The sequence below is a fragment of the Lissotriton vulgaris genome, chromosome 2_2 (assembly GCF_964263255.1).
Source record: "Lissotriton vulgaris chromosome 2_2, aLisVul1.2, whole genome shotgun sequence".
NCBI classification, from domain to species: domain Eukaryota; kingdom Metazoa; phylum Chordata; class Amphibia; order Caudata; family Salamandridae; genus Lissotriton; species Lissotriton vulgaris.
The window spans coordinates 192,745,566-192,770,483 of NC_141688.1; the positions used below are offsets into that span (position 1 = coordinate 192,745,566).

At 48.6% G+C, this 24,918-nt stretch overlaps 1 protein-coding gene across 9 annotated transcripts in view; it reads right to left on the minus strand.

The window, feature by feature from the left end:
- NAV2 (neuron navigator 2) overlaps positions 1 to 24,918 on the minus strand; it is a 669,134-nt gene that overhangs the window by 512,294 nt on the left and 131,922 nt on the right. Inside the window, exon 1 of one of the 9 annotated variants that reach the window (XM_086959515.1) lies at positions 9,301 to 9,413. The exons of the other annotated variants lie outside the window; for them this stretch is intronic. Coding sequence (XP_086815641.1) covers positions 9,301 to 9,372 — 72 coding nt within the window. The 5' untranslated portion in view covers positions 9,373 to 9,413. Of the gene's footprint in view, positions 1 to 9,300; positions 9,414 to 24,918 lie in introns of those variants that run through there. 9 annotated transcript variants of the gene reach the window in all.

A 24,918-nucleotide genomic window follows, 5' to 3' on the forward strand; every position in this document is an offset into this window, starting at 1 on the left:
CTCGAGACTGCTCTGGAGCGGCCAGGCCTCGAGACTGCCCTGGAGCGGCCAGGCTTCGAGACTGCTCTGGAGCGGCCAGGTCTCGAGACTGCTCTGGAGCGGCCAGGCCTCGAGACTGCTCTGGAGCGGCCAGGCCTCGAGACTGCCCTGGAGCGGCCAGGCCTCGAGACAGCTCTGGAGCAGCCAGGCCTTCAGACTGCTCTTAAGCAGCCAGGCCTCGAGACTGCCCTGAAGCACCCAGGCTTCGAGACTGCTCTGGAGCAGCCAGGCCTCGAGACTGCCCTGGAGCAGCCAGGCCTCGAGACTGCCCTGGAGCAGCCAGGCCTCGAGACTGCCCTGGAGCCGCCAGGCCTCGAGACTGCCTGGAGCCGCCAGGCCTCGAGACTGCTCTGGAACAGCCAGGCCTCGAGACTGCCCTGGAGCAGCCAGGCCTCGAGACTGCTCTGGAGCAGCCAGGCCTCGAGACTGCTCTGAAGAAGCCAGGCCTTGAGACTGCTCTGAAGAAGCCAGGCCTTGAGACTGCTCTGGAGCAGCCAGGCCTCGAGACTGCTCTGGAGCAGCCAGGCCTCGAGACTGCACTGGGGCAGCCAGGCCTCGAGACTGCACTGGGGCAGCCAGGCCTCGAGACTGCTCTGGAGCAACCAAGCCTCGAGACTGCACTGAAACAGACAGGCCATGAGACTGCTGTGGAGCAGCCAGGCCTTGAACCTGCTCTGGAGCAGCCAGGCCTCGAGACTGCCCTGGAGCAGCCAGGCCTCGAGACTACCCTGGAGCATCCAGGCCTCGAGACCGCTCTGGAGCAGCCAGGCCTCGAGACTGCACTGAAACAGACAGTCCATGAGACTGCCCTGAAGTAGATAGGCCTCGAGACTGCCCTTGAGCAGCCAGGCCTCGAGACTCCACTGAAGCAGACAGGCCACAAGACTGCTCTGGAGCACACACGCGTCAAGACTGCCATGGAGCAGCCAGGCCTCGAGACTGCTCTGGAGCAGCCAGGCCTCGAGACTGCTCTGGAGCAGCCAGGCCTCGAGACTGCCCTGGAGCAGCCAGGCCTTGAGACCGCTCTGGAGCAGCCAGGCCTTGAGACCGCTCTGGATCAGCCAGGCCTTGAGACTGCTCTGGAGCAGCCAGGCCTCGAGACTGCTCTGGAGCAGCCAATCCTTGAGACTGCTCTGAAGCAGCCAGGCCTTGAGACCGCTCTGGATCAGCCAGGCCTTGTGACTGCTCTGGAGCAGCCAGGCCTCGAGACTGCACTGAAACAGACAGGCCATGAGACTGCACTGAAGTAGATAGGCCTCGAAACTGCCCTTGAGCAGCAAGGCCTCGAGACTCCACTGAAGCAGACAGGCCACAAGACTGCTCTGGAGCAGCCGGGCTTCGAGACTGCTCTGGAGCAGCCAGGCCTCGAGACTGCCCTGAAGTATATAGGCCTCAAGACGGCCCTTGAGCAGCAAGGCCTCGAGACTCCACTGAAGCAGACAGGCCACAAGACTGCTCTGGAGCAGCCGGGCCTCGAGACTGCTCTGGAGCAGCCAGGCCTCGAGACTGCCCTGGAGCAGCCAGGCAAAGAGACTGCACTGGGGCAGCCAGGCCTCGAGACTGCTCTGGAGCAGCCAGGCCTCGTGACTGCTCTGAAGCAACCAGGCCTCGAGACTGCTCTGAAGCAGTCAGGCCTCGAGACTGCCATGGAGCAGCCAGGCCTCGAGACTGCTCTGGAGCAGCCGGGCCTCGAGACTGCTATGAAGCAGTCAGGCCTCGAGACTGCCATGGAGCAACCAGGCCTTGAGACTGCTCTGGAGCAGCCAGGCCTTGAACCTGCTCTGGAGCAGCCGGGCCTCGAGACTGCTCTGAAGAAGCTAGACCTCGAGACTGCTCCGGGGCAGCCACGTCTCGAGACTGCTCTCAAGCAGCCAGGCCTCGAGACTGCTCTGGAGCAGCCAGGTCTCGAGACTGCTCTGGAGCAGCCAGGCCTTGAGACTGCTCTGGAGCAGCCAGGCCTTGAGACTACTCTGAAGCAGCCAGGCCTCGAGACTGCTCTGGAGCAGCCAGGCCTCGATACTGCCCTGAAGCAGCCAGGCCTTGAGACTGCTCTGAAGAAGCCAGGCCTCAAGACTGCTCTGGAGCGGCTCGGCCTTGAGACTGCTCTGAAGAAGCCATGCCTCAAGACTGCTCTGGAACAGCCAGGCCTTGAGACTGCTCTGAAGCAGCCAGGCCTCCAGACTGCTCTGGAATGGCCAGGCCTCAAGACTGCTCTGGAGTGGCCAGGCCTCTAGACTGCTCTGGAGCGGCCAGGCCTTGAGACTGCTCTGAAGCATCAATGAAGATGAAGAGGGCATATTTGCAATTCTAATATAAGCGATTTTATGGCTTACGTTCTGACCATTCAGAGAATTCCATTTGGAATGAGATCACCGGTTGGCAAATACCGATTGGAGGATCTTCCTAACCATAGCAAAAAGAAGCGTTTGCAATGCAATAGGTCTCGCATTCATGAGCGTTTGAGCTATTGGTCTTCTAAATTGTTCTTGTTGTTAAAACAGATAAATAAAAGGCATTGTCAATTACAATGCCAATAGCTTAAACTCTCGCACATGGGAGACCTATTGCATTGCAAATGCATTCGGCGCCCGTGCTACAAAGATTTTAAAACAGTGTTAGGAGAGAGCGTGTCCTCCCTGGAAATAGCAGGCAGGCCAAATTTATTTGAGAAAATAGTGCTTTGAGGCTGTAAATAAAGCCTATCGAGGAACAACACACGTAACACTGAGTGACCTAATGGGAGTTTACAAAATAAGACATGGAGGTACTAAGGAGGGACTACTAAGCGTATTGACCAATGAAAAGCCCCAGTTTACAGTGGACAATGACAGAAGCCAATGAAAAATATGAGCTAAGAGTGGGCGGAGCTTCAAGTCTGTTCCTGAATACAGCATGCCTCGCAGAGCAGTGCATGCGCTGCCTAGGCGCGACCTAAAAAACAGGTTTCTGAAGACATGATGGGAAAGTATACCCAGAGCTCAGGTGTCATTAACATTTTGCAGACACACCGGTCTCACTATCCTTGAGGCACAGACATACCACAGGTCAGTGAGGGCCTGGAGGTACAGGAAGGCGCTGCCCTTCCCTTGTGCAGACACACCGGTCTCACTATCCTTGAGGTACAGACATACCACAGGTCAGCGAGGGCCTGGAGGTACAGGAAGGTGCTGCCCTTCCCTTGTGCAGACACACCGGTCTCACTATCCCTCGTACATAAGCCAGGTCAGCGAGGGCCTGGAGGTACACGACGGTGCTGCACTTCCCTTTTGCAGACACACCGGTCTCACTATCCCTGAGGCTCAGACATACCACAGGTCAGCGAGGGCCTGGAGGTACAGGAAGGTGCTGCCCTTCCCTTGTGCAGACACACCGGTCTCACTATCCCTCGTACATAAGCCAGGTCAGCGTGGGCCTGGAGGTACAGGAAGGTGCTGCCCTTCCCTTGTGCAGACACACCGGTCTCACTATCCTTTAGACATAAACCTGGTCAGCGAGGGCCTGGAGGTACAGGACGGTGCTGCCCTTCCCTTGTGCAGACACACCGGTCTCACTATCCCTCGTACATAAGCCAGGTCAGCGAGGGCCTGGAGGTACACGACGGTGCTGCACTTCCCTTTTGCAGACACACCGGTCTCACTATCCCTGAGGCTCAGACATACCACAGGTCAGCGAGGGCCTGGAGGTACAGGGTGGCGCTGCCCTTAGAGGGAGGGGTCAGAAGTATGGCAGAGGTTGAAGGTACATGCACTTGTGCCCGCACCTGGTTGCAACGCACAGCCTTACTCCCCAGCAGGTTTTCAAGAGGGCAGTGTGTGCTGTGAAAGAGCATCTTAGTCCGAGGCTGGGTAATGATGCTCAGGACCGCGGAACAGGACTAAACCGTGGGTCTGAGGGAAGTAAACATTTTACTCATACGGAATTTTCTCGGTAAAACACGTGTCATCCACTCTCAGTGCTTTCTGTTCAATGGCTGGGGGGCCTGTCATGCATTGATTCGGTATATTTCCTGAAGTTGACTTTTGCTTGCAAACCATCCACAGATCCAATCCACAAATAAAGTCTCAGATCACTGCCCGCCGTGGCAGTAAAGCACTGCGACCCACAGAGGCGTGCAGGCGTATGCCACCCTGACACCCTACTTCACCTGGATCACGGTTACTCTACATAGGTAACATGCGCTTACAGGTGTAATACTCCCGACAGTGGTATGACCATCTATCAGCAGGGGGTAGAAAACATATCAAGCATCAGCCAGATCGTGAATATTAAATATCACGAGCCTTCCCCCGGAAAGGAGTCACAAGTGTGAGTGACCAAAAATCATCTTTACTTGACACATCATCACCGAAAAGCCCTCCGTTCTAAACCTCTCTTGGGCACAGGAGACTTGGTCTAATGGCTGAATTGTGGGCTGTGAAAGATTGTCAAATCGTGGCTCTCCCGCTTCACTAAACTGAGTGATCTTGGACACAACACTTCCTCCTCTCCACAATCTGAAGCCGCACTGCCGCTGCAAGCCACCGCCTGCTCCGATGTCTTCACTTCGAAACCTGTGAGCCCTGATCCCATCCGGATGAAACACCCCTGAAGCAGGGCAGCTCCAGAACATGCACAAAAGACATTTAATCCAAAATAACTTTACATTTACCAGTAAACTTGGACGTGGACAAGGCAATATTGATCTACAAACATGAACTGAACTAGGAAACAGTCAGTTCAGTTTACTGAGGACTGTAGAAAAATGCAGCCACTTTAAATCATTACTGTGAGTGGGAAATGCCCCTCTGGGGGAATTCTAGCACTTCAAAGGCCTAGAGGACAATTAGTTACCACCTTCAACATGTACGGGCCTCACAGACACCAGTGGTTGGTGAGTGGGTATCTCCTGGTGGTCTGCGTAAAGCCGCCATGATCAGAGGTGCAAGCTCCTTGTAGTCAATGTTTGATGTGGATGGCGTTGAAAGTACAAAAGAAAGATGCTAGTTGGTAACCCTGCGGCGGGCTCTGCTCGCTGCACAAAGGCACACCTGAAGAAGGAACCCTTGAGAAGTCCAAATACTGGCAGAGATCAGTCATCGGGTGTCTGATCGCCCCGAAAGAGGGGTCAAAACACCAACCCCACACTTGGCACATACTAACCTGACACCAGTACGAAGCGCGCAGAGGGACAAACCACTGAAGTTAGCACAAGGTGGAATTTCTCGCTCCGCGGAGCTATAGGTGCCTGGCTGCAGGCCGGCCGGCCCCTGGACCGCGGCCTCTGCGGGCTGATCAGGTGCCAATCATGCTCAGAAGGGCTTTGCTGACAATCTGTGTGATCCTCAGCATGTAAGCCTAAAGCGTCGCACGCCACTGCTAAAATAGCTCGCACTGCTCAGCGGGTTAATGCAACTGATGTGCTGCTTGTGTGAAATAGCAGGTCAAATCAGCATCCAATCTACTTGAAATAAAGATACTGAGCAGGACAGGGGGAACAACTCTGATGTGTGGGCTACCGAAAAGCAAAAATAAGGCACCTAAATGAAAAGTAAAAATAATCACAAGAAAAGCAGGACAAAGGGTGGTGTGGCTGTCTGAGGCTGGATATTTTAATAATGAAAGCAGGAGTACCATTTCACCTACATAAAGTTATAGAAGAGTTTGTATACATATGTAGTGCTTAGTAGCAGTTTCTTTTTTTTTCTTTTTTTTATTATTTTTACTGAGAACAGACAATAAATAACGCAGTTATCTACTTATACAGCAGAATTGGTATAAAGATACAGAATAAAAATATACAATCGTTACACAGGTTATCAAAACAATAAGCAAAAACATTCCTGAGAATTAGGACTGAAAAAAGCAATACAGAGGCAAAATAAGAATAATAGTACAGGCATTTCAGATATGTGGCCTAGGCATTCATTTTCCTTTATGTAATCCAATCTGCCACTGGTGCCCAAATTCGGGTTGTCAGTTGACGCCTCCTCCCCCCTTTACGGGAGAACACAGAGAATTCTAGCCTATATATAGCTAATAATCTTGCGCGCCACTGTACAAATGTTGGAGCTTCCGGAGAAAGCCACTGAGAGGTTATGCACAGCCGGACCTGAGACATAGCAATGAATATAAGGGCTGACTCATTTGCAGCATAGCTGCCAGATATTGTATTTCCAACCTCTACCCGAAGATAACAAGAGCCGGGGTCATTATACATCTTATCTTTAGTGTATTATTAATAAAGCACTCAATATCATCCAGAAAGCCACGAAGTGATTGACAAGAAAAGAACATATGTATTGAGTCGGCTGCCAATAGCCCACAACGAGCGCAAACATTTCCCTTTATGGCACCCCATTTTGCAATCTTAGCGGGTGTATAATATAAATCAAACATTGCCATATAACTTTGAGTCTTAAGTGAGCCCGACACAATAACCTGCCTTGCAAGTTCTAGCCCCGGAGATAAATCGACCTCAGCAATTCCTAATTTCGATTCCCACTTGACACTTTGAGCTGTCATATCATCCGGAAATGTTGAGACTATATATTGGTACAATATCCCTATTCTACTTCTCTTCTTGATTAAATCAATAAGTGGGACTTTCTCCAGCATACCAGGTGCTTTCTTTAAGCATTTTTGAATAAAGCTTTGGATTTGTAAATACTTAAAAAAATCACGAGGAGATAGCTGAAATTTATCTTTGATGTCGCTGTAGGTTAAGACGACACCATCCTCCACCAAGTCTCCCAGCCTACCAATACCTTTAATTTGCCAGCTGTGCATAATATGGTCCTGAAAGATATTTGGAAACATTCTAGTGGCTTTAAATGGCACATACAGATTTATATTGGGTATACCTATTTTCCTCCTAATCAATCGCCATATAGTCCATGCAGCTATCAAGACTTTGAAGCGAGTTCTCTTATAATAACTGGGTTCAAGGACCTCCAGGAAAATCCCTTTTACAGCAGACCCCAATCCAATCTCAAAGATAGTCGGATTATTACATATGGGAACATTCAGTTTATCTCCGCAGATCAACACGCCCATTGCTTGAAGCATTGCAACCCAATAATATGTAACAAGACTAGGAACCGACCAGCCCCCTCGGTCACGAGGGAGGCACATCCATTTGGCAGCCCTACGAGATCGCCTATAACCCCACAAAAATCTATGGCAAACCCTATCTGCCTTAATTAGACTTGTTTGAGAGATCAGAAGAGGGATGGTCCTAAACAAATATAAGAACTTAGGGAGAACTAGCATCTTGAGAACACTACAACGACCATATAAAGATAGGTGAAGGCTGTCTAGTCGCTCTAATTTAGTGTTGACATCATCTATAACCGGAAGAATATTTAGATCCGGAATATTATCAACTGCCGAAGTTATACGAACTCCCAAATACGTAGCGACTGGAACTACTGGAGCATCCGATGCTGCCATACCGGGTGTCTGAATCACCTGGGTCTTAGAGACATTTAGCTTATATCCCGATATTGTCCCAAAGTTCCCTGCCAATTCCTTAAGTTCCCTGAAAGCAGAAGTGACGTCTGATGTAATGACAACTATATCATCAGCATACGCTAACAGATTATAGGACAAGTTGCCTGCTCTTATACGTATTATGCTTTGATTATCAATAATCTTAGAGAGGAAGGGATCTATATATAGGGCAAATAACAGGGGGGAGCAAGGACACCCCTGTTGTGTGCCCCTAGTAATAGGAAAGGCGCTGGTCAGCTGGCCAGAAATGCGAAGTTGAGCTCTCTGGCAAAGATACATAGCACTAAGCGCCTGTATGAATTCCTTAGGAAATCCCTTCCACTTCAAAACAGCCCACATAAACCCCCAGGAGACCCTGTCGAACGCCTTCTCGGCGTCCAACAGGATCAGCCCGAGGGGCTTAGTAGCAGTTTCACAGCACTGAAGTGATATATGTATATTTCTCTGACTTGCTTAAACCTCCTATATTTACAGCCGAATCATGAAATGTTGAGAGAACAAGATGATATTCAGGCTGCTGAGCCTATGTTGTCCTTTGAGCTCTGCAGCTGGTGCATCAACCCTCTGGGCTACCTCACCAAACACTTACTGAATGAAGAGTGCAGTATGTCGAACAGAAAAACACTAAGATATGTTTTAAAGCTTACCTACACTACTGAGGAGCTATGCCCACTTCAAAGAAACAACTTCGGTGTTGTCCACACAACTATGGTTTGCCACATTTGACAAACTATTGAAGTAATACTATAAATAAGTACCACATAACACAGAATGATTTGCCCTTTCTTTCCACACAGTCAATCATGGCACATAATTTAGCCCTCCCCTGCCGCATAATGCCAGTGGCCCGGCCCATAGCCAAGCAACGAGATGTAAAGGACATGAAGGACGAATCGGTCATTTAAGAAAACATTGTATGAAAAGCCAAAATTATAAATCTGTCGAGTTATTCGCCACAACCATGGCATACTCCAGGCAGCGATAACGGCTCAAACTGGCCATTTAGCAACAACACAGCCGTTTTAGAAAAAGCTAAGCATGCATGTAGATGGTTTAAAAAAGTCGATGTGTAGTCAACGGTATTAACAAAAAATGTAGTTGCCTCATTTACGGTTATGCATAAAGCAGTCGACAAAATATTTGTGTTACATTAAGAGCCAATTACGTACACACTACAACACTGGAAATAAGCTGGTGCATGCCCAGCCCTAGAAGCTAAAGGAACTGTGGAAGAAGGAGATGACGTGGTTTGCCCAGGATCACACCGTTTAGTTAAATGAGCAGCTGTGATATGAACTGGCAGTCGATGCATTAACCCCTCGACCACATACATATCCTTTCCGAGTAGACGTTATTTATGTGCCCACAGGTCTAATGTAATCATTAGCGTAATAGCAATTTCGTAACTCACATTTGTATAGCAATATCGAGCCTACTCAGAGCTGTGTAGCACCATACTCAATGTACGCTGTTTATAGCGCTATATTACGTTACGTTTTATAGTAGCGCAGCCAGGCTGTTTGCAGTTTAAGAACAGGGCTGGAATTTCATATGCACAGCGCCTCGTGCCCCTGGCGAGGCTCAAGAGCTCGGTACTCACAGTTTCATAGTAATATCGAGCCTCCTCAGAGCCGCGTAGCACCTTACTGAATGTACACACAGTTTTGTAGCGCTATAGTAAGTTACGTTTTATAGCAGCGCAGCCAGGCTGCAGTGTAATTCCATATGCACAGCGCCTCGTGCCCCCGACGGGGCCCTGAGCTCGGTACTCACGGTTTTATAATTATCGAATGAGAATTTGCTGTTGCTCCTGACGGGGACGCAGAAGTTCATGGCGACGGGCATGCTGTCCCGCCGGGGTCTCTGCGCTCCCTCGGCCCTCCTTCTCCGATGGGTGCCGGGTTGAAATGCCGCCCGTCGGCGCTGGCGTGCCGCAGCTGCTGGCGGTTAATTTTAGCCGGAGTCCCAGGGTGGCTGATGCCAGGTTCTCTTACACTCTCTGCACCGGAGGGCTTCTGTGAGGCCCGGGGGGGCGCGCTCCTCTGCCCCAGTATCCTCGCCTCCCCTCCTATTTCTTCCAGGCAAGCTCCACTCACACCACAGAGAACAAACAAGAGCATGTTTGCTTTGAACTCCCCCCTAATTGGACACCCACCTCTGACCTAGGTTGGTTTACAGGTAAACACAAGAGAAGACACGCCACAGTCCTCAGCAGGGCGGCTCTTCTCTGGATCTAGGGCCGTTACTCACCGATAGTGCCCCGGGCATGGAGACTGCCTTAAGCAGGGCCCCCCTGGAGTACGAGCCTGGTAGTGCTACGGAAGGCACTGCCCGTCCTATGTCGATACCCCTGAGACTAAGGCCTCATGGCAGCACCCTTTGGATGGATGAATGAATGAATGGGTTGTACAGCGCCTAGCTGCTCAAAGGAGCGCGCCAGCGCTAGGGAAAATCAGTATCAAATAGGAAACGTATTAGTTGTGCCCAAACAGACAGGTTTTTCTTCTTTTTTTCAGAACACCAACTCCGTATTTAGCGTGCAGAGTTCAGCTGGAAGGCTGTTCCATTGCCAAGGCGTCGGAAGCCACCGCTCCAAGACTGTGGAATTCTGGGAAACACGGATAAAGCAGCATTGGAATAACAGAGCTCTCTAGAAGGATGCGGAGACTGATTAATGCAAGGCCAGGCCTGTCAAAAGCAGGGTTTTAAAGAGAGTCAGTCTCCTTACCAGCTGCAGCCAATGGAGAGCTTTGATGGAAAGAAACTGACGCAGCAAATTCAGCCGAGCAGCAGCGACTGGACCACTTGCAGCCCTCTGCCAGGTGGCCCCAGAGGCCTAAGTACAAAACATGGTCACAGTTCAATCTAGAAATATTGAGTGTGTGTACCGCCATTTTTGGCTACTGCAGGGTGGGGATGTGCATATCTTTCAGTAGGGCCTGAAACCACGAGAAACAGGATCCGACTACAGAAGAAGTCTGAGGTTTCAAGAGAGCTGGGAGTCAAATTTGACACTCAGTCTTAACCAGAGAAGTGGACCGGGAGGAGGCCGAAGGAGAAGAGGGCAAGCCGCCCGCCAACCAACTAGAAAGGGTCTTACCAAGAGAGGATTTCGGTCTTCTCAGAAATGCACTTCGAGTGACTGTCCACATCCAATCCAAAACCACCGAAACAACGGCTTTACAGGATTCCTGAGTAAGAGATGAGCCCCAGTCAGGGCCGGATGGGGAACCAAAACCAAACCAAAAGTACTGGGCTCCCTCCCCCCTTCCCCCACCCGCGGGGGTTTATGGGTGCCGCCGAGTTCTTTGCCAGGGCCGGTTTTAGGCCGATTTTGCTACAGGACCGATTTTGCAGCTATGCTGCAAAAATGGCCCCAGGGGACCAAAACCGGCCCCCCACCCGTGCGTTGCACCGGAGGATTGCCGAGTGCCTGCTACGGCCACTCCGGCCCTGGCCCCAGTCAAGAGAGGAGCAACCGAGTGTCATCTGCGTAGGAAACTGCTTTAAAACTGAATTATTCAACCAAAGAAGCCAGAGGGGACATATAGATATCAAACAAAGTAGGGTTAAGGACGACCCTTGAGGCACCCCTCACAGTAAAGGCTTGGTGACTGAGGTAAGAAGCACCAGCCAGACCCCCTGCCCACTGTTCTCCTAGTAAGACTTGATCCTGGCCGCCTACTCTAATATTAGCCAGGTGTTGAAAAGAATGACATGTGAAACTGATTAAAAAGCTGCAGATAGATTGAGGAATAACAAATGTTGATCCAATGTGAGTTTAATATAGTCGGACACTTTGAGCCAAGCTGGCTCGGTCCAATGACAAGGGCAGATAGATACCCAATTGGCTAGAATGCAGTAGCCCATGTTCTTCCAAGGAATTGGAGAGCTGGACATTAATCAATTTCTCAAGCGTCTTACTCACAACTGGAAGAAACAGCTGGTGTAAAGTTGGACAACTGAGCGAGGTCTGCAGAAGGTGTATCTTTTTAACAAAGGCGCAATCATGACCTGCTTCCAGATGTGTGGCCTAATACCGGACGATAATGAGGTATTAAATACCATATTTAAAACAGGGTTGACCACTTTTAACATCTTAACCAGAAGCGAGAGAGGACAAGGATCAATCGGAGAGCCTGATTTAGAATTCAGAATGGACAATTATGAATCCTCGCGATATAGCACAGTAGATTGTGAAAGCGCAGACCGTTCAGCGGTTGCAACACCCGATGATACCTCCTCTAGAAATACGGTTGAATCAGTCACCACATTTGCCACTATTTTAGCAATTTTACCATAAAAAATAAATGGCAAGGATACACAAAGATCCTGGGTCGGGTGAAGTCCCCCGATACACGTTTTAGGGGATAACAAATGGGTTGTGATATTGAAAATTGCTCAGGTACTATTGGGTGCCAATTAAGAGGCCTGCACAGCTGTATTTGCCCCACGATACTTATTGAAGGCCACTTTGTAAATACCTATTCTAACCGGGGAGCGGTCCTGTGTTGAGCGGTTCTCTGCATGATTTGTTCCGGCCTATGGGCTAGATGTAGGTAGGCAAATACCGGTCGGTAACGGCTGAAATTCGGTAATTTCGTCCGTTACCGACCGATATTTGGAAAATGAGATGTAGGGCCACCTAAAATACAGATTAGGTCATTTTACCGAATCAGTAATTTTACCGATTCGGTAAAATTACCGAATCAGTAAAATTACAGAATCTGTATTTTGCGATGTAGGTAGCACTGTAATCAGTGCTACAGGGCATTAAGAATTCGTTATTTACCACCAACTAGAAGTTGGTGGTAAATAATGAAAAGCCATGAAAAAGCATTTTTTTTGCTTTTCAAACGCTGCCATGTTGCAGACATACATGCCCTTAGGGCATGTATGTCTGCAACATGTGCACCCATACACGATTGAGGGGTGCAACAGGGTGTCAAAGTGACACCCTGCCACCCTTCAATGTTTCCCCTAATTACCGAATCGGTATTTACCGATTCGGTAATTGACATTCATTCCTATGGGCCTACAGGCCCATAGGAATTAATGGCAATTACTGAATCGGTAAATACCGATTCGGTAATTACCAAATCTTACCGATTCGGTAATTGCAAAAGAGAAATTACCTACATCCCATTTACCTACTCTTAAATACCGAATCGGTATGATTCGGTATTTAAGAGTAGGTAAATCGAGATTACCTACATCTGGCCCATACAGTACCCCCAAGGATAAGCCTGGTCGTATGCCAATCAATCAGGGATTTTTGAAGCACACTACTCACCCGCCAAGTCGCGCTATATAAAACTCTGCAAAAAAAAAAAAAGTGTCTCAAGGTGCTGGGGAAGGTGTGAGGGGAGTTTCGCGCAGCTTCGTCTGATCCAAAGAGCAGGTCTTGGGGCTTTTCCTGAATGCTTGTAGTGTGGGGGTTTGTCTGGTGCTGAGTGGGAGTTTGTTCCAGGTCTTGGCTGTGATGTAGGAAAAGGATCGCCCCCTGCTCTGGCTCAGCAGATGCATGAGATTTTGGCTAGGGCAAGATCGGCAGATCGGTAGCTTCTCTAGGGTGCGTATATGGAGATTCTTTTGTTGAGGTATTGGAGTCCGATGTTGTGGAGGGATTTGTAGGCGTGAGGAGCTTGACGGTCACTCTCTTTTCAACAGGGAGCCAGCGGAGTTCTCATAGGTGTTGGGTGATGTGGTGTTGTAGTGGAGTGCCGTGGACAAGTCTAGCTGCAGCATTCTGGATTGTCTGGAGTTTGAGGAGTAGAGATTTGTTTATTCCGGCATATCAATCAATCAGTACATTTGTAGAGCGCACTACTCACCTGTGAGGGTCTCAAGGCGCTAAGAGGAGAGGGGGAAGCAGCTACTGGTCGTACAGCCAGGTCTTGAGGAGTCTCCTGAAGGTCAGCCGGTCCTGGGTCTGCTGCAGGTGTGCGGGAGAGTGTTTGATGTCTTGGCGGCGAGGTGGGAGAAACATCTGCCGCCGGTGGTCATTCGGCAGATGGTGGGACGGTGGCGAGGGAGAGGTCGGCGGAGCGCAGCTGGCGGTTCGGGGTGTAGAAGGACAGTCGTTCATTGAGGTATGCTGGTCTGGCGTTGGGGAGTGCTTTGTGCGCGTTGGTGAGGACTTTGAAGGTGATCCTCTTGTTGACCAGGAGCCAGTGCAGGTCTCTAAGGTGGGTGGTGATGTGGCTGTGGCGAGGGAGTCCGAGGATGAGGCGTGCAGAGGCGTTTTGTATGCGTTGGAATCTCTTCTGGAGTGTGGCCGTGGTTCCTGCGTAGAGTGCGTTGCCGTAATCCAGCTTGTTGCTGACGAGTGCTTTGTATGACCATCCTTCTGGTTTCGGTAGGGATCCATCTGAAGATCTTTCAGAGCATGCGGAGGGTGTTGAAGCAGGTGGAGGAAACAGTGTTGACTTGTCGGGTCATAGAGAGCGTGGAGTGCAGGATGAACCCCAGGTTGCGTGCGTGGTCAGTGGGTTACGGGGCAGCTCCCAGTGAGGCCGACCACCAGGAGTCGTCCCATGCTGAGGGGGTGGGTCCGAGGATGAGGACCTCTGTCTTGTCCGAGTTCAGTTTCAGACGGCTAGTCTTCATCCAGTCTGCGAAGGCCTTCATTCCCTCGTGGAGGTTGGATTTGGCGGTGACTGGGTCTTTGGTGAGGGAGAGGATCAGCTGTGTGTCGTCGACATAGGAGGGCATAGAGGGCGTTACAATGCCAAAGCCCTATATTGGTGTCCGTGGTACACCCCCCTGCCTATGTTCAGGGTTCCTGGGGCTGGCGCAATACATCAGTGGCGCTGAAGCACTGCCTTGCACCTGTGTCCCCGGGGTACCAGCCAGCATTGGTTAGTGTTAGCAAGACCAGTGCACTTCAAGCCCCTGTTATTTGTCACTGTCCCTTTAATAGGAGACTGCTTTAGGAAGGTATTGTCAGAGTACAAGCCCTTTTCATCTCTGGAGCCAAGTGTCTGCGTCCGCTTCATCTCAAACACTCCACACCGCGGGGACAGAAGCCTCCATTTATTTTCTGTGCCTGCCAGAGGACAAGCCACTGCCACAAGACAACAGCTACTACAAATGACCACACATGGACAGCAGTGACCGCCTTGTATTTTGTAACTTACAGAGAGGAACACACCTAAGAGAGACCATTTCTTGAATCGTGACTACCCAGTGCTCACGAGCCGAAGCCAAGCTACTCTTCGACCAAAATTCAAGACATATTAATCAGTAGCCCATCCAGGGGTGTCTCATACAAGGGAGGCCTCCCCACCCACGCTGACAGACAGCTCGAGGGACCAAGATAGAAGGTGACAAGGAGACCTCCACCCTGAAGGGAATTGGGAACGAAATGGATCCTGAAGGTCAAGATGGGAAGCTCACCTTATTGAGGGCGTAGCAGTAACCGCAAGGTCCCATCGCTCAGAATTGAGTAAAATACACTCAGAACATCCTGTATTTGTGTATTCGCTGTGGTAGCGCCGGGCATCTTAGCAATGGTCCTTTAACGGGGCTCTGGTGCCACACACACCCAACTTGTCACAAGATCACCCTGTGCATCAGAGGCCCTCATGTCTTGGTTCCATGCCAGGCTTCCAAATTAACTGCTATGTAGAACGTGACAGGGTAGAAAATGAACCAGACTCTCTAACCGGCACAGCTTTACCTCCCCCCACACGGTCAGGGCTCGGCGGGTTGCTAGTAATCATTTAGAGTGGGGCAAATTCGCTTTAATAAAGTTTGGTAAGGAATGTCCAAGAGGACCCAAGGTGGCTTCAAGATTAACAGGTATTTAACATGTTTTAAACTTGTTTTTATTCCAAATACGTATTTGACATTAAGCCCCATGTGCGAACCATCTGAGTAGACATCTTCACAGGACGAAACAAACCGAGGTCAGTAATGGAAACTTCGAACCGCCAGACACTCGACAGCGCCACGAGTCCATATTAGAGTCATGGCACATTGTGCGCTATAGAGCGATCAAGGAGATACCGTGACGGGCACAGCTCAGTCAGACTGACCCCAGGGGTCTGGCTGACTCACTCTCTTCCAGGAAGCTCGGGTAAGCGAGCTGCCCGCGCCAGAGTTGTGAAACTTTAGCCCGTGAAGGGGACGCAGCGGCGGGGCATGTTCAATGAACACCACTGGGCGAGCTTGGGGGGCTGGGAGCTCCGAAGACGAGCGACTCACGCCGCAGCTATGGGAGGGGGCACGGGAGACGTCACCAGGGAGTCAGTCCAATGACTCACTCCAGTCCGAGTATGGGTCACAGTGAGAGTGTCTACATGTCACGGGAAAAACCACAAGACAGCCTCTCCCCTCCCCTCCCTGTTCGCGCATTCGTCTGTGCAATGAAAACAGAGCAAAGCCATCATTAACCTTAGTATAACCAGTCACCAGTGCAGGCTGCTTCACTACACCCCAGTCCTTCAAACACTACCAGTGCGGGCAGTTTCACTACACCCCAGTGCTTTAACTACTACTTGTTTAGACAATTCTTTTACAAACTAGTCCTTTAACTACTACATGTGAAGGACATCTCTCCAGAGGCCAGTCCCTCAACAACCAACTATGTAGGCACCTTCCAATACAGCACATCCCTTCAACGCCTACCCGGGCAGACAGTTTCTCCACAAGGCAGATCTCCCCTTTTCAGCAGGGGTTCATGAGGTGGGCACACCAATCTATGGCTGGCCGATCATGTCACAAGACCTTAAGGGACGGACAGCATGGCGTTCATTTCTCAACGTACTGACATACACCATAGCATATGTCTCAAATCACTTGTAAATCCAACATTACGTGAACATTTTACATCACAATACCACCTGCTGCCCACGTAAGTTCACCAGATGACTAGCATCACCATACAGCACACCGGGTTTTCTTTCTACAAACATGCTTCAGGTCAACTAGTACATCAGAGGTGAATGCAAACTCCAGTTTCCAGACTGCATAAGGATGCAATAAGAAATCCAGTGGCTGTCACATGCTGTCCTTGGTGAAAACATCTGGTAACATTCTATCCACACGAGGGAATGTATAGATCAGGGGTGAGAGTGGCAGGAACTGGGAGAGATACCACTTGCTGGCTTGGTGGTCTACTGACCACAAACTTTCAAAACCATCAGACCAAATTAAAATGTTTGTGGCTATGAGTCAACACAGCTGGAAGGCAAGCACACACGACCCCCAGATAAGAGAAGGTGGAATGTTCTATTTTCTAGTCCTCACTCCTTCACTTTAACGACTGAAGAACGGAGGGAATCCCTTACCAGGGTGATGGGGGAACCCGATTTACAAGCCACAGAGTTTCTTGGAATCTCCACTGAGGCATAAGATGTACCGACTAGTAGAATACTGTTCTGAAAGTGGATGCATTAATACACAAATAAGGATTATCACACCCATCAAGACCCCAGCTGAGACCATCTCTCTTAACTGGAGACCTCGGCTGAGATCCCCTCGCTTAAGTGAGGGTCTCATCTGAGACCCCCTCTCTTAAGTGGGGACCTTGGCTGAGACCACCTTTCTTAAGTGGGGGCCTCGGCTGAGACCCCCTCTCTTAAGTGGGGGCCTCGGCTGAGACCCCCTCTCTTAAGTGGGGGCCTCGGCTGAGACCCCCTCTCTTAAGTGGGGACCTCGGCTGAGACCCCTCTCTTAAGTGGGGGCCTCGGCTGAGACCCCCTCTCTTAAGTGGGGACCTTGGCTGAGACCCCCTCTCTTAAGCAGAGAACTTGACTGAGAACACCTCTCTTAAGTGGAGGAATCTTTAAAAAGAGGGGAAGAGCATGGCTGGAAAGACCTGATTGGAACTAACTGTCCCTGTACAAGGTTAAACAGGCTCTGTTCCAGAAGTCAGCACCACAGCGAGAGACTGAGTCTGCCACATGTTGCAAGAACTTATGTCAGACCTTAGGTAGCACAGAAGGCCGATGGCTTGAGACGAGCAAGGCCTTGAAAAAGTGAACAATGAATTAAAGTGGGCGCTTGGGGCTCTACGCTGACAGGGAGAAGAGGCAAGCCGTGAAGGGAGTGTATGCGGGCCACCTAGCTGAGCCAGGGTCCTCTTCAATCAGAATGGTGCATGCGTTCAGCTGAGGTGGGCGGCTGGTTGACTGTGGGCAGGTGGGTGCATGCTCTGTGAGGATGGTGGGCGCTTCTGCTGTAGGTATATAACACTGGGACCAGTGGTGCACCAGCAGTAGTGTGTTAGGAATGCTGCTCTACTGACCAGTGCAGGGGTGTTTCCTCTAGGGGCCCTGAATGTAGCCTGAACAAGAAGCTATGAAAATGGGTGGGGGGAGATGCGAGTTCTGCAATGTTCTGGTGGTTGATGGAATTGTGTCGTAGGCCAATGCCTGTTTAGTCAAGCGCTCTCTGCCAGGGAAAGTGCCAACGGGGATGGTGACCATAACCAGATGGCAACAGTTTTCCATCCATGACAACACTGATTGGCTAGAAAGCTCTCCAGCTGTAACCCACCCGCTCTCTACGTAACCTTAACAATGTCGCGCTCATGTTTTTAAACTCAGTTTAAGGTATGCCAAAGGCTTGTTGGCATAAAACAGCAGCAGGTGGCAGCGTTTTTTCAACCACTGAATGTACTAACTACATGAAAATCGAATCAGAAAATGGGGTTTGGCCCATTATCTAACAGTTCCACGGAATTTTCCAAGTCTCACACTGAACACTAAACTATCTCAATTCATCACGGCTGACATCGAGCTAACTAAATTGCACTTGCAGAAAACAGAAATTGCCCATTTCATCTTCCCAAACCCAATAAAAAGTAATGCAATATGCATGTGCCTGGCCATCTGCTTCTCGCGTGTAATTGTAACTGCATTCCGCATTGATTCGTGTTTTCTGAATGATACAGAGCCTCGTTGCGCCGAGTGGCGCGTGGCCACCTTGGCCCCCGACGCAGTGGAAGGCGCGAGGCCTCCGCGGAGCCTTTTGAGGGCAGCGGGCCACTCACCGCCTTTCCATCCCCTCCCTCCTAAAAAATACCGTGTTTTGTTATGAGTAAATCGGATCAGCGTCCACGTTGCAGATCTGGAATTAGATCAGTTAGAATTTTAGGGTATTTTCTTGTCCAAAAAATAATGTACCGCCGGCGGCCCGTGACTAATCCGAAGCTGCTTCCTGCGGCTTCCCGCTCACTAACCTGGAACTGACCTGCGAAAATCGCAAGAAAAAATATTAATTTATGAAAGAACAGTGGGTTCCGAAAAACACCGGCATTGCTAAGAGGACTGTCCGCCTGGTACCCAGCGAACCCGGCCGATCCGGGCCCCTGGAAGTGGGTACACATAATGCCCCGCCTGGTTTGTGTGACTCAGATCGTGGCCTTCCTTGGCCTGTGTGATGTCCGATCGAGGATGCACAATGCCTGGTCCCTATGTGACGTCTGATCGGGGCTTCCGGAAGTGGAAATGCGGGCTCCGCCTTCCCTGATCTATGCTTGACCACTGGTGCTCATGGGTGAGGGTGCCCGGATGCCTTCTCTGGCCGCTTCTCAGACCTCAGGTCCAGACCAAGAGAACCAGGTATCTGGGCTGCCTTTCTTGACACTTTGTGTGTCATGTGATCTTGGACCAAGGAACTGGGCACACCAACTGTCTTCCATGATGTACCATTAAACGCTGGTCCAGGCCCATGGAACTTGGTATTTAGACTTTCTTGCTTGACCTTAGTGTGACCTCTGGTCCAGAACCCTGGAAATTTTTATTGTATTTATATAGCACTTACTATACTATATTGAAGCGTTGAAGCGCTTTTTGGTGAGTAGCACACTACTCCAGAACCCAAAGGAGGATAAGGGGTGCATTAGTAGAGGGATATATAAATTGTTATTAGGAGTAGTGGGAGTGGTAGACATGTGAGCTCATAGTAGTAAAGAGGCTTAGGATGAGTCAGGGAGTGGAGATAGGGGACATTTTGGAAGAAGAATACGATGAGTCATAAAGTTGTGGTATGGTGACCTTTGGGGAGATTAGTGAATGGTGTACATCAGTGATTCTTGACCTTTCATCTGTGGACCTTAAGGGGTCCGCAACTACTACTTCTCAGGGTGAATCGCTGGTTTAGATGATTAAATATTAGCACATTAATAAAATATATATACATAAAAAATCAACATAAAAAATGTAAAACTCTCTATAAATGTAAAGGGATTTGATATCGGAGGCTACCAAATAATTTAGTATTTTTCATTTTATTTTTGTCGGATCAGAGTAAGTGCGGCAAAAGGAATCTAGTATGGATGATTGGTGACCTCACCTGAAGCATTGAGATACACAAACACAAATAGCACTCATTTGGATCTAAAAAGACAAAATAATATGCTAGTTTACTTCTGAAAGACCAAGCAATATGGTTATTGCTTTGTCTTATAGAAATAAAACAACATTTTGAAACATTTTACAATTTCTCATTAAAATTGAAATTTTTGCACTTTTTTGTTTGTAGATGTATTAAAATATTTCATAATTTGTGTAAGTGTTTGATACAACACTTGTTTCTGAATTTTGGTGCACTGTTTTGAATTTGTAGCTATAAAAAATGCTTAGGTGAGGGTCACCGACATACAGTAGACATATAGTCAGGGTTCACAGAAGACAAAAGGTTAAGATCCACTTGTGTAGATCACTAGTCCTCAGAAGCAGGTACACCAATGCTCTTACCTGATCTTATCACTGGGCAACACTGGCCCCAGAAACATGCAAGGGTTTTCCCTCATAAGTTCTCTTGTTCCCTCCTTTGCTCTTTCCTGATCTTTTCTTCCCATTAATTATGCCTTGCACCTGACATTCTGAAGCAGTCTTAAGGCTGCAAACATCGTTTTACAGGCAAACTAACAAAACATACACAATTACCCACTCCTCAATGGAATAGGGTATAGAACAGCAACTTTTTAACCCTTTGAAACTTGTGGACCTCCACTGAAAGGCTATTGAAAGCCGAGGACCCCTGCCTCAGCAATTTCTCCAATTCAAACCTCAAAAATATACACACACCTAGAAAAACAAGTAAACATCCAAAAATTGCACAACTTATAAAACATTTCTGTTAATTGACAAAAAAATATATACAAATATCAAAATTTGAATAGGAAGGTTTGAGTTTATTCAAAATGTGGTTTTATTTCTAAATGACAAAGTGATATGCAAAACTCTAGCATATCGCTTCGTCTTTTTGTTGGTGCTTCAATTGAGGCCACTAATCGCCCATGCTACGCTGTGGCTTGATGTACTTGCGTTGGATGTCAAATCAAGATTGGGGTAGTTTGGAGGAGACTAGGTTAGGGTAGGTTAGAATGGAGTTGGGTACATTGGAATGGGGAGTGGTGTATATTGGAGTGGGGTAGATTGGAGTGTAATGGGGTAGATTGGAGTGAATAGATTGGAGTGGTGGAGAGTGGAGTGGGACATATTGGGGTAGATTGGAGTGGAGTAGGGTAGATTAGGGAAGAGTGGAGTACAGGGGATCGGAGTAGACCGGGCTAGGGTGGAGTAAATTGGAGTGGAGTAGACCAGAGTGGAATAGCTTAGGGTAGATTGGAGTTGACGGATTGGAAGGGGTAGATTGGTGTAGGGTAGTTTGGGGTGCAGTGCTGGTAGATTGGAGTGGGGTGGGATGGATTGATGTGCAGTGGAGTAGACTGGACTGGAGTGGGGTAGATTTGAGTGGCATGTGTAGGATGTAGAGTGGTAGATAGGGGTAGAGTGAAGTAGATTGGGTGGATGGGAGTGGGTAGATTTCGGTAGAGTGGAGTGGATAGAGTGGAGGGAGTGAGGTTGGATAGATTGGAGTGAAGTCAAGATTGGAGTGGAGTGCGATTGAGTGAGGAAAATACGAGTGGGGAAGAGCGGGGTGTGATAGAGTAGGGTGGAGTGGGGTAGATTGGGTGTGTTATAGTAGGGTAGATTGGAATTGAGTGGGGTAGATTGGGGTGGGGTGTAGTGGGGTAGAGTGTGGTAGACTGGAGTAGATAGGGGTAGATTGGAGTGGAGTACATTGGGGAGGGGTGGCTTATAGTAGGGTAGATGGGAGTGGGGTTGGGTAAATTGGAGTGAGGTAGAGTGAAGTGGACTGGGGTAGATTTGGGTAAAGTAGAGTGTAGCGTGTTACAGAGAACAGGGGTAGAACGGAGTGGATGGGAGTAGATAGGGTGGATTAGAGTGTGGTAGATTGAAATGGAGTGGGGTAAATTGTGCTAAATTGAAGTGGGGTAGTTTATGGTGGAGTAGGGTACATTGGAGTGGAGAGGAGAGGAGCTGGACAGATTGCACTGGAGTTTAGAGTGTGGTGTGGCAAAATGGAATGGAGTTTAGTAATTTGGACTGGCTCGGAGTAGATTTGAGTGGGGTATATTGGATTGGAGTCAGGTGGAGTGGAATGGATTGATGGATTAGGGTCAATTGGAGGGGTGTGGGGTAGATTGGAGCAGAATTCGGTAGATTTGAGTGGATTGCAGTCGTTTGGGTTGGAGTGGGGTAGATTGGAGTGGGGTGGAGTTGCATGAGTTGTGCTGAGTAGAGTGGGGTAGACTAGAGTGGAGTAGATTGGAGTGGTTTAGGTAAAGTGGAGTGGTGGGATCAAGTTTGCGCTATATAAAACTTTATAAATGAATAATATTGAGGTGGAGTGGGGTACATTGAGTTACAGTTGGGTACATTGGGTTACAGTGGGGTAAATTGGAGTGGAGTGAGGTAGATAGGGGTGGAGTTGAGTGTGGTGGGTAAATTGGGGAGGGGTAGACTGTAGTGTGGTAGATTGTAGTGTGGTAGATTGGATAGTAGTGGAGTGGGGTAAATTGGCCTAGAGTGTGGTAGATTGGGGTGGGGTAGGTGGAGTTGAATAGAGTGGAGTGGTGTGGGGTAAGATTGGGTGGAGTGGGGTAGATTGGGCTACAGTGGGGTAGATTGGGTTACAGTGGGATAGATTGGAGTACAGAGAGGTAGATTGGGGTGGGGTTGAGTGGGGTAGGTAGATTGGGGTAGGGTAGACTGTAATTTGGTAGATTGGATCGTAGTGGAGTGGTGTCAACTGGGTTAGAGTGGGGTAGATTCAGTGGAGTGGAGTAGATTGGAGTGAAATAGATTGGTATCAATTAGCGAAGTGAGGTAGGGTAGATTGGGGTACTTTGGAGTGGGATACATTAGAGTGGGGTATGTGGCATGGAGTGGCATCTTGTATTGTGGAGTGAGTGGCATGGATAGGAATGGCATGGAGTCGAGTGGCGTGTCGCAGAGGCTCTTAGAGGGGAGCGGCGTAGAGTGGAGTGGCATGCTGCAGAGGAGAGTGGAGTGTCCTAGAACTGAGTGGCGTGGCATAGAGAGGCAGGGCATACAGTGGAGTGGCTTAGTGTGGAATATGCACGGTGTGGTAGCGCACTGCCATTACAGACAACACATTTCCAATTAAATTAACCATTACGTTGCACAGAAATAAGGTTTTACTGTATACAAACGAGAATGTGTGCATATGTCATCATCTAGTGTATTGATCGATCAAATTCAAATATTTGTTTCCACCATACTAAAGAATTACAAAAAAAACTTGCTTTGTTTGTACTAATTCGGAAATATTCTGAAACATCAGCACAGTTAAAAAGTGTTGTTGTGTGCTAGAAAAAAAACCTACTACACCCTCTCCTCTTACAAGGGTACTCAGCAGGATTGTCACATACATTCTCTCACTTTGAAGTCAGAGAAAGAAAAAGAAACAGCAAACTCCCTGTAAGAGAGAGTCTAACAATTGACCTCTGTCTTTGAATACACAGCAAATGTGACCAGATTAGAACAAGATTTGAAGGCCTGTTAACATAAAACAAGTTTGTGGAACAATAGAGGAAACAAGGTTTGAGCAACGGGAGGGACAAACTCATTTTTTACAGCCTACAGCAAATAAAGGTAGCAAATAGAAAGCTAGAAATTGTGAGTTACAAACCACAGACGCAATGGTAAGCAAAGCGTGCAATGCATTACTAGTTCAGCTTTCTGAAAGTTCCTAAAATGTCTTTAGCAAACCAGACCGCTGCATGTGGTAGGCTGCAACCTAAACATTTAGTAAAACAAGTTCATTAGCTGGATAGTATTCCTACTGTTTGTGTTGTGCTTAGTTGTGATGCATTGATACATGAAGCGGGAAATAAAAGTTGCTGAAAGCCTCTGAAGTTGGCAGAGGGTGGGGAGGGAGAGATGGTGCCAGCTTTTCAACTAGCCTTGCAACTGTGTACTGCATCAGTTACAATTTGCACACACCATTCAGCATGGCTATCTCTTGTCTATCTCTTTGGAAGAGTTCTAGGAGAAACAGGTTTATTTTCTTTATCATTAATCTTTATTTCGGCCTGTAAGGCCATAAAAGCACAGGTAGAATAAATACAGTACATTGCATACAACTTGCAGATAATGTTTCTTGATAAAAATATAGATTTCCAGTTTAAGTTTTTAGGTTGGCGAGATCAGCTCCTCTACTCGACCACCTTAGGATAATTGTACAGTATACACACAACATATAGCCTTTACACTAACCGCGCAAATACAGAGGGTTAACTTTAGGAAAGGATCTCTTCACTCAAATATAGTCTTTTTGGAGGGGACACAAGCCTTGCCTTGAGCAGCATAGGGTCATTTTGTGATGTATAAAAAAGCAGTTTCATTAAAATACGTTAGTAGTGTTAAGATAAAAGTGTAAACATTAAAAATTAAAAAGGAGTCCATGTAATTCAGAGAAACCGCCGATTTGGCTTCCAGTTCCTGGGATAGAAATAGTGCATATACAAAGCTTCAGCTACAGTGGGGTTGTTGCTTGGAATTTGGACCATACATGGTAAAATGCCTAGACAGGGCACAAGTAAGTCAGGGGTTTATGCTATTTACACACAACAAGTTTAAAATAAGACAATATAAACATTTTGTGGAACACTTGAGGATTAAAATAGTACTAAACATAAGAATCGACAATTGGTTTCATTCAATTTAAAAAGAAAGAGCTAAGCTTGAAAACATAGCAAGTAGTAGTAGACAGGGCAGGCCTATGGCTCTTCTTTAACCCCTCCGCCGCGGCCGGAATTCTGCGCCTGTGCGGCCGTTTTGAAGAGTGGACGGCATCATGACAGCCCCCAGCCGTCATCAGCATACGCCCACCGTGATGCATGACGGCCGGGGGTCGTCATCAGCATGGAAGGGGTTAAAATAGCTCTGCGAGTACACAACATGGAGAATTAGTATTTTCAGGCACGGCCGGACTGGGAACAGCAACCAGCCCTGGTAGATTGCTAATCAGCCGGCACGTGGGGAGGGGTCTGCTAGTAAGAAGCACCCCTCCCGCTTTTGTTACAGGGGCCCGATACTGCAGCAC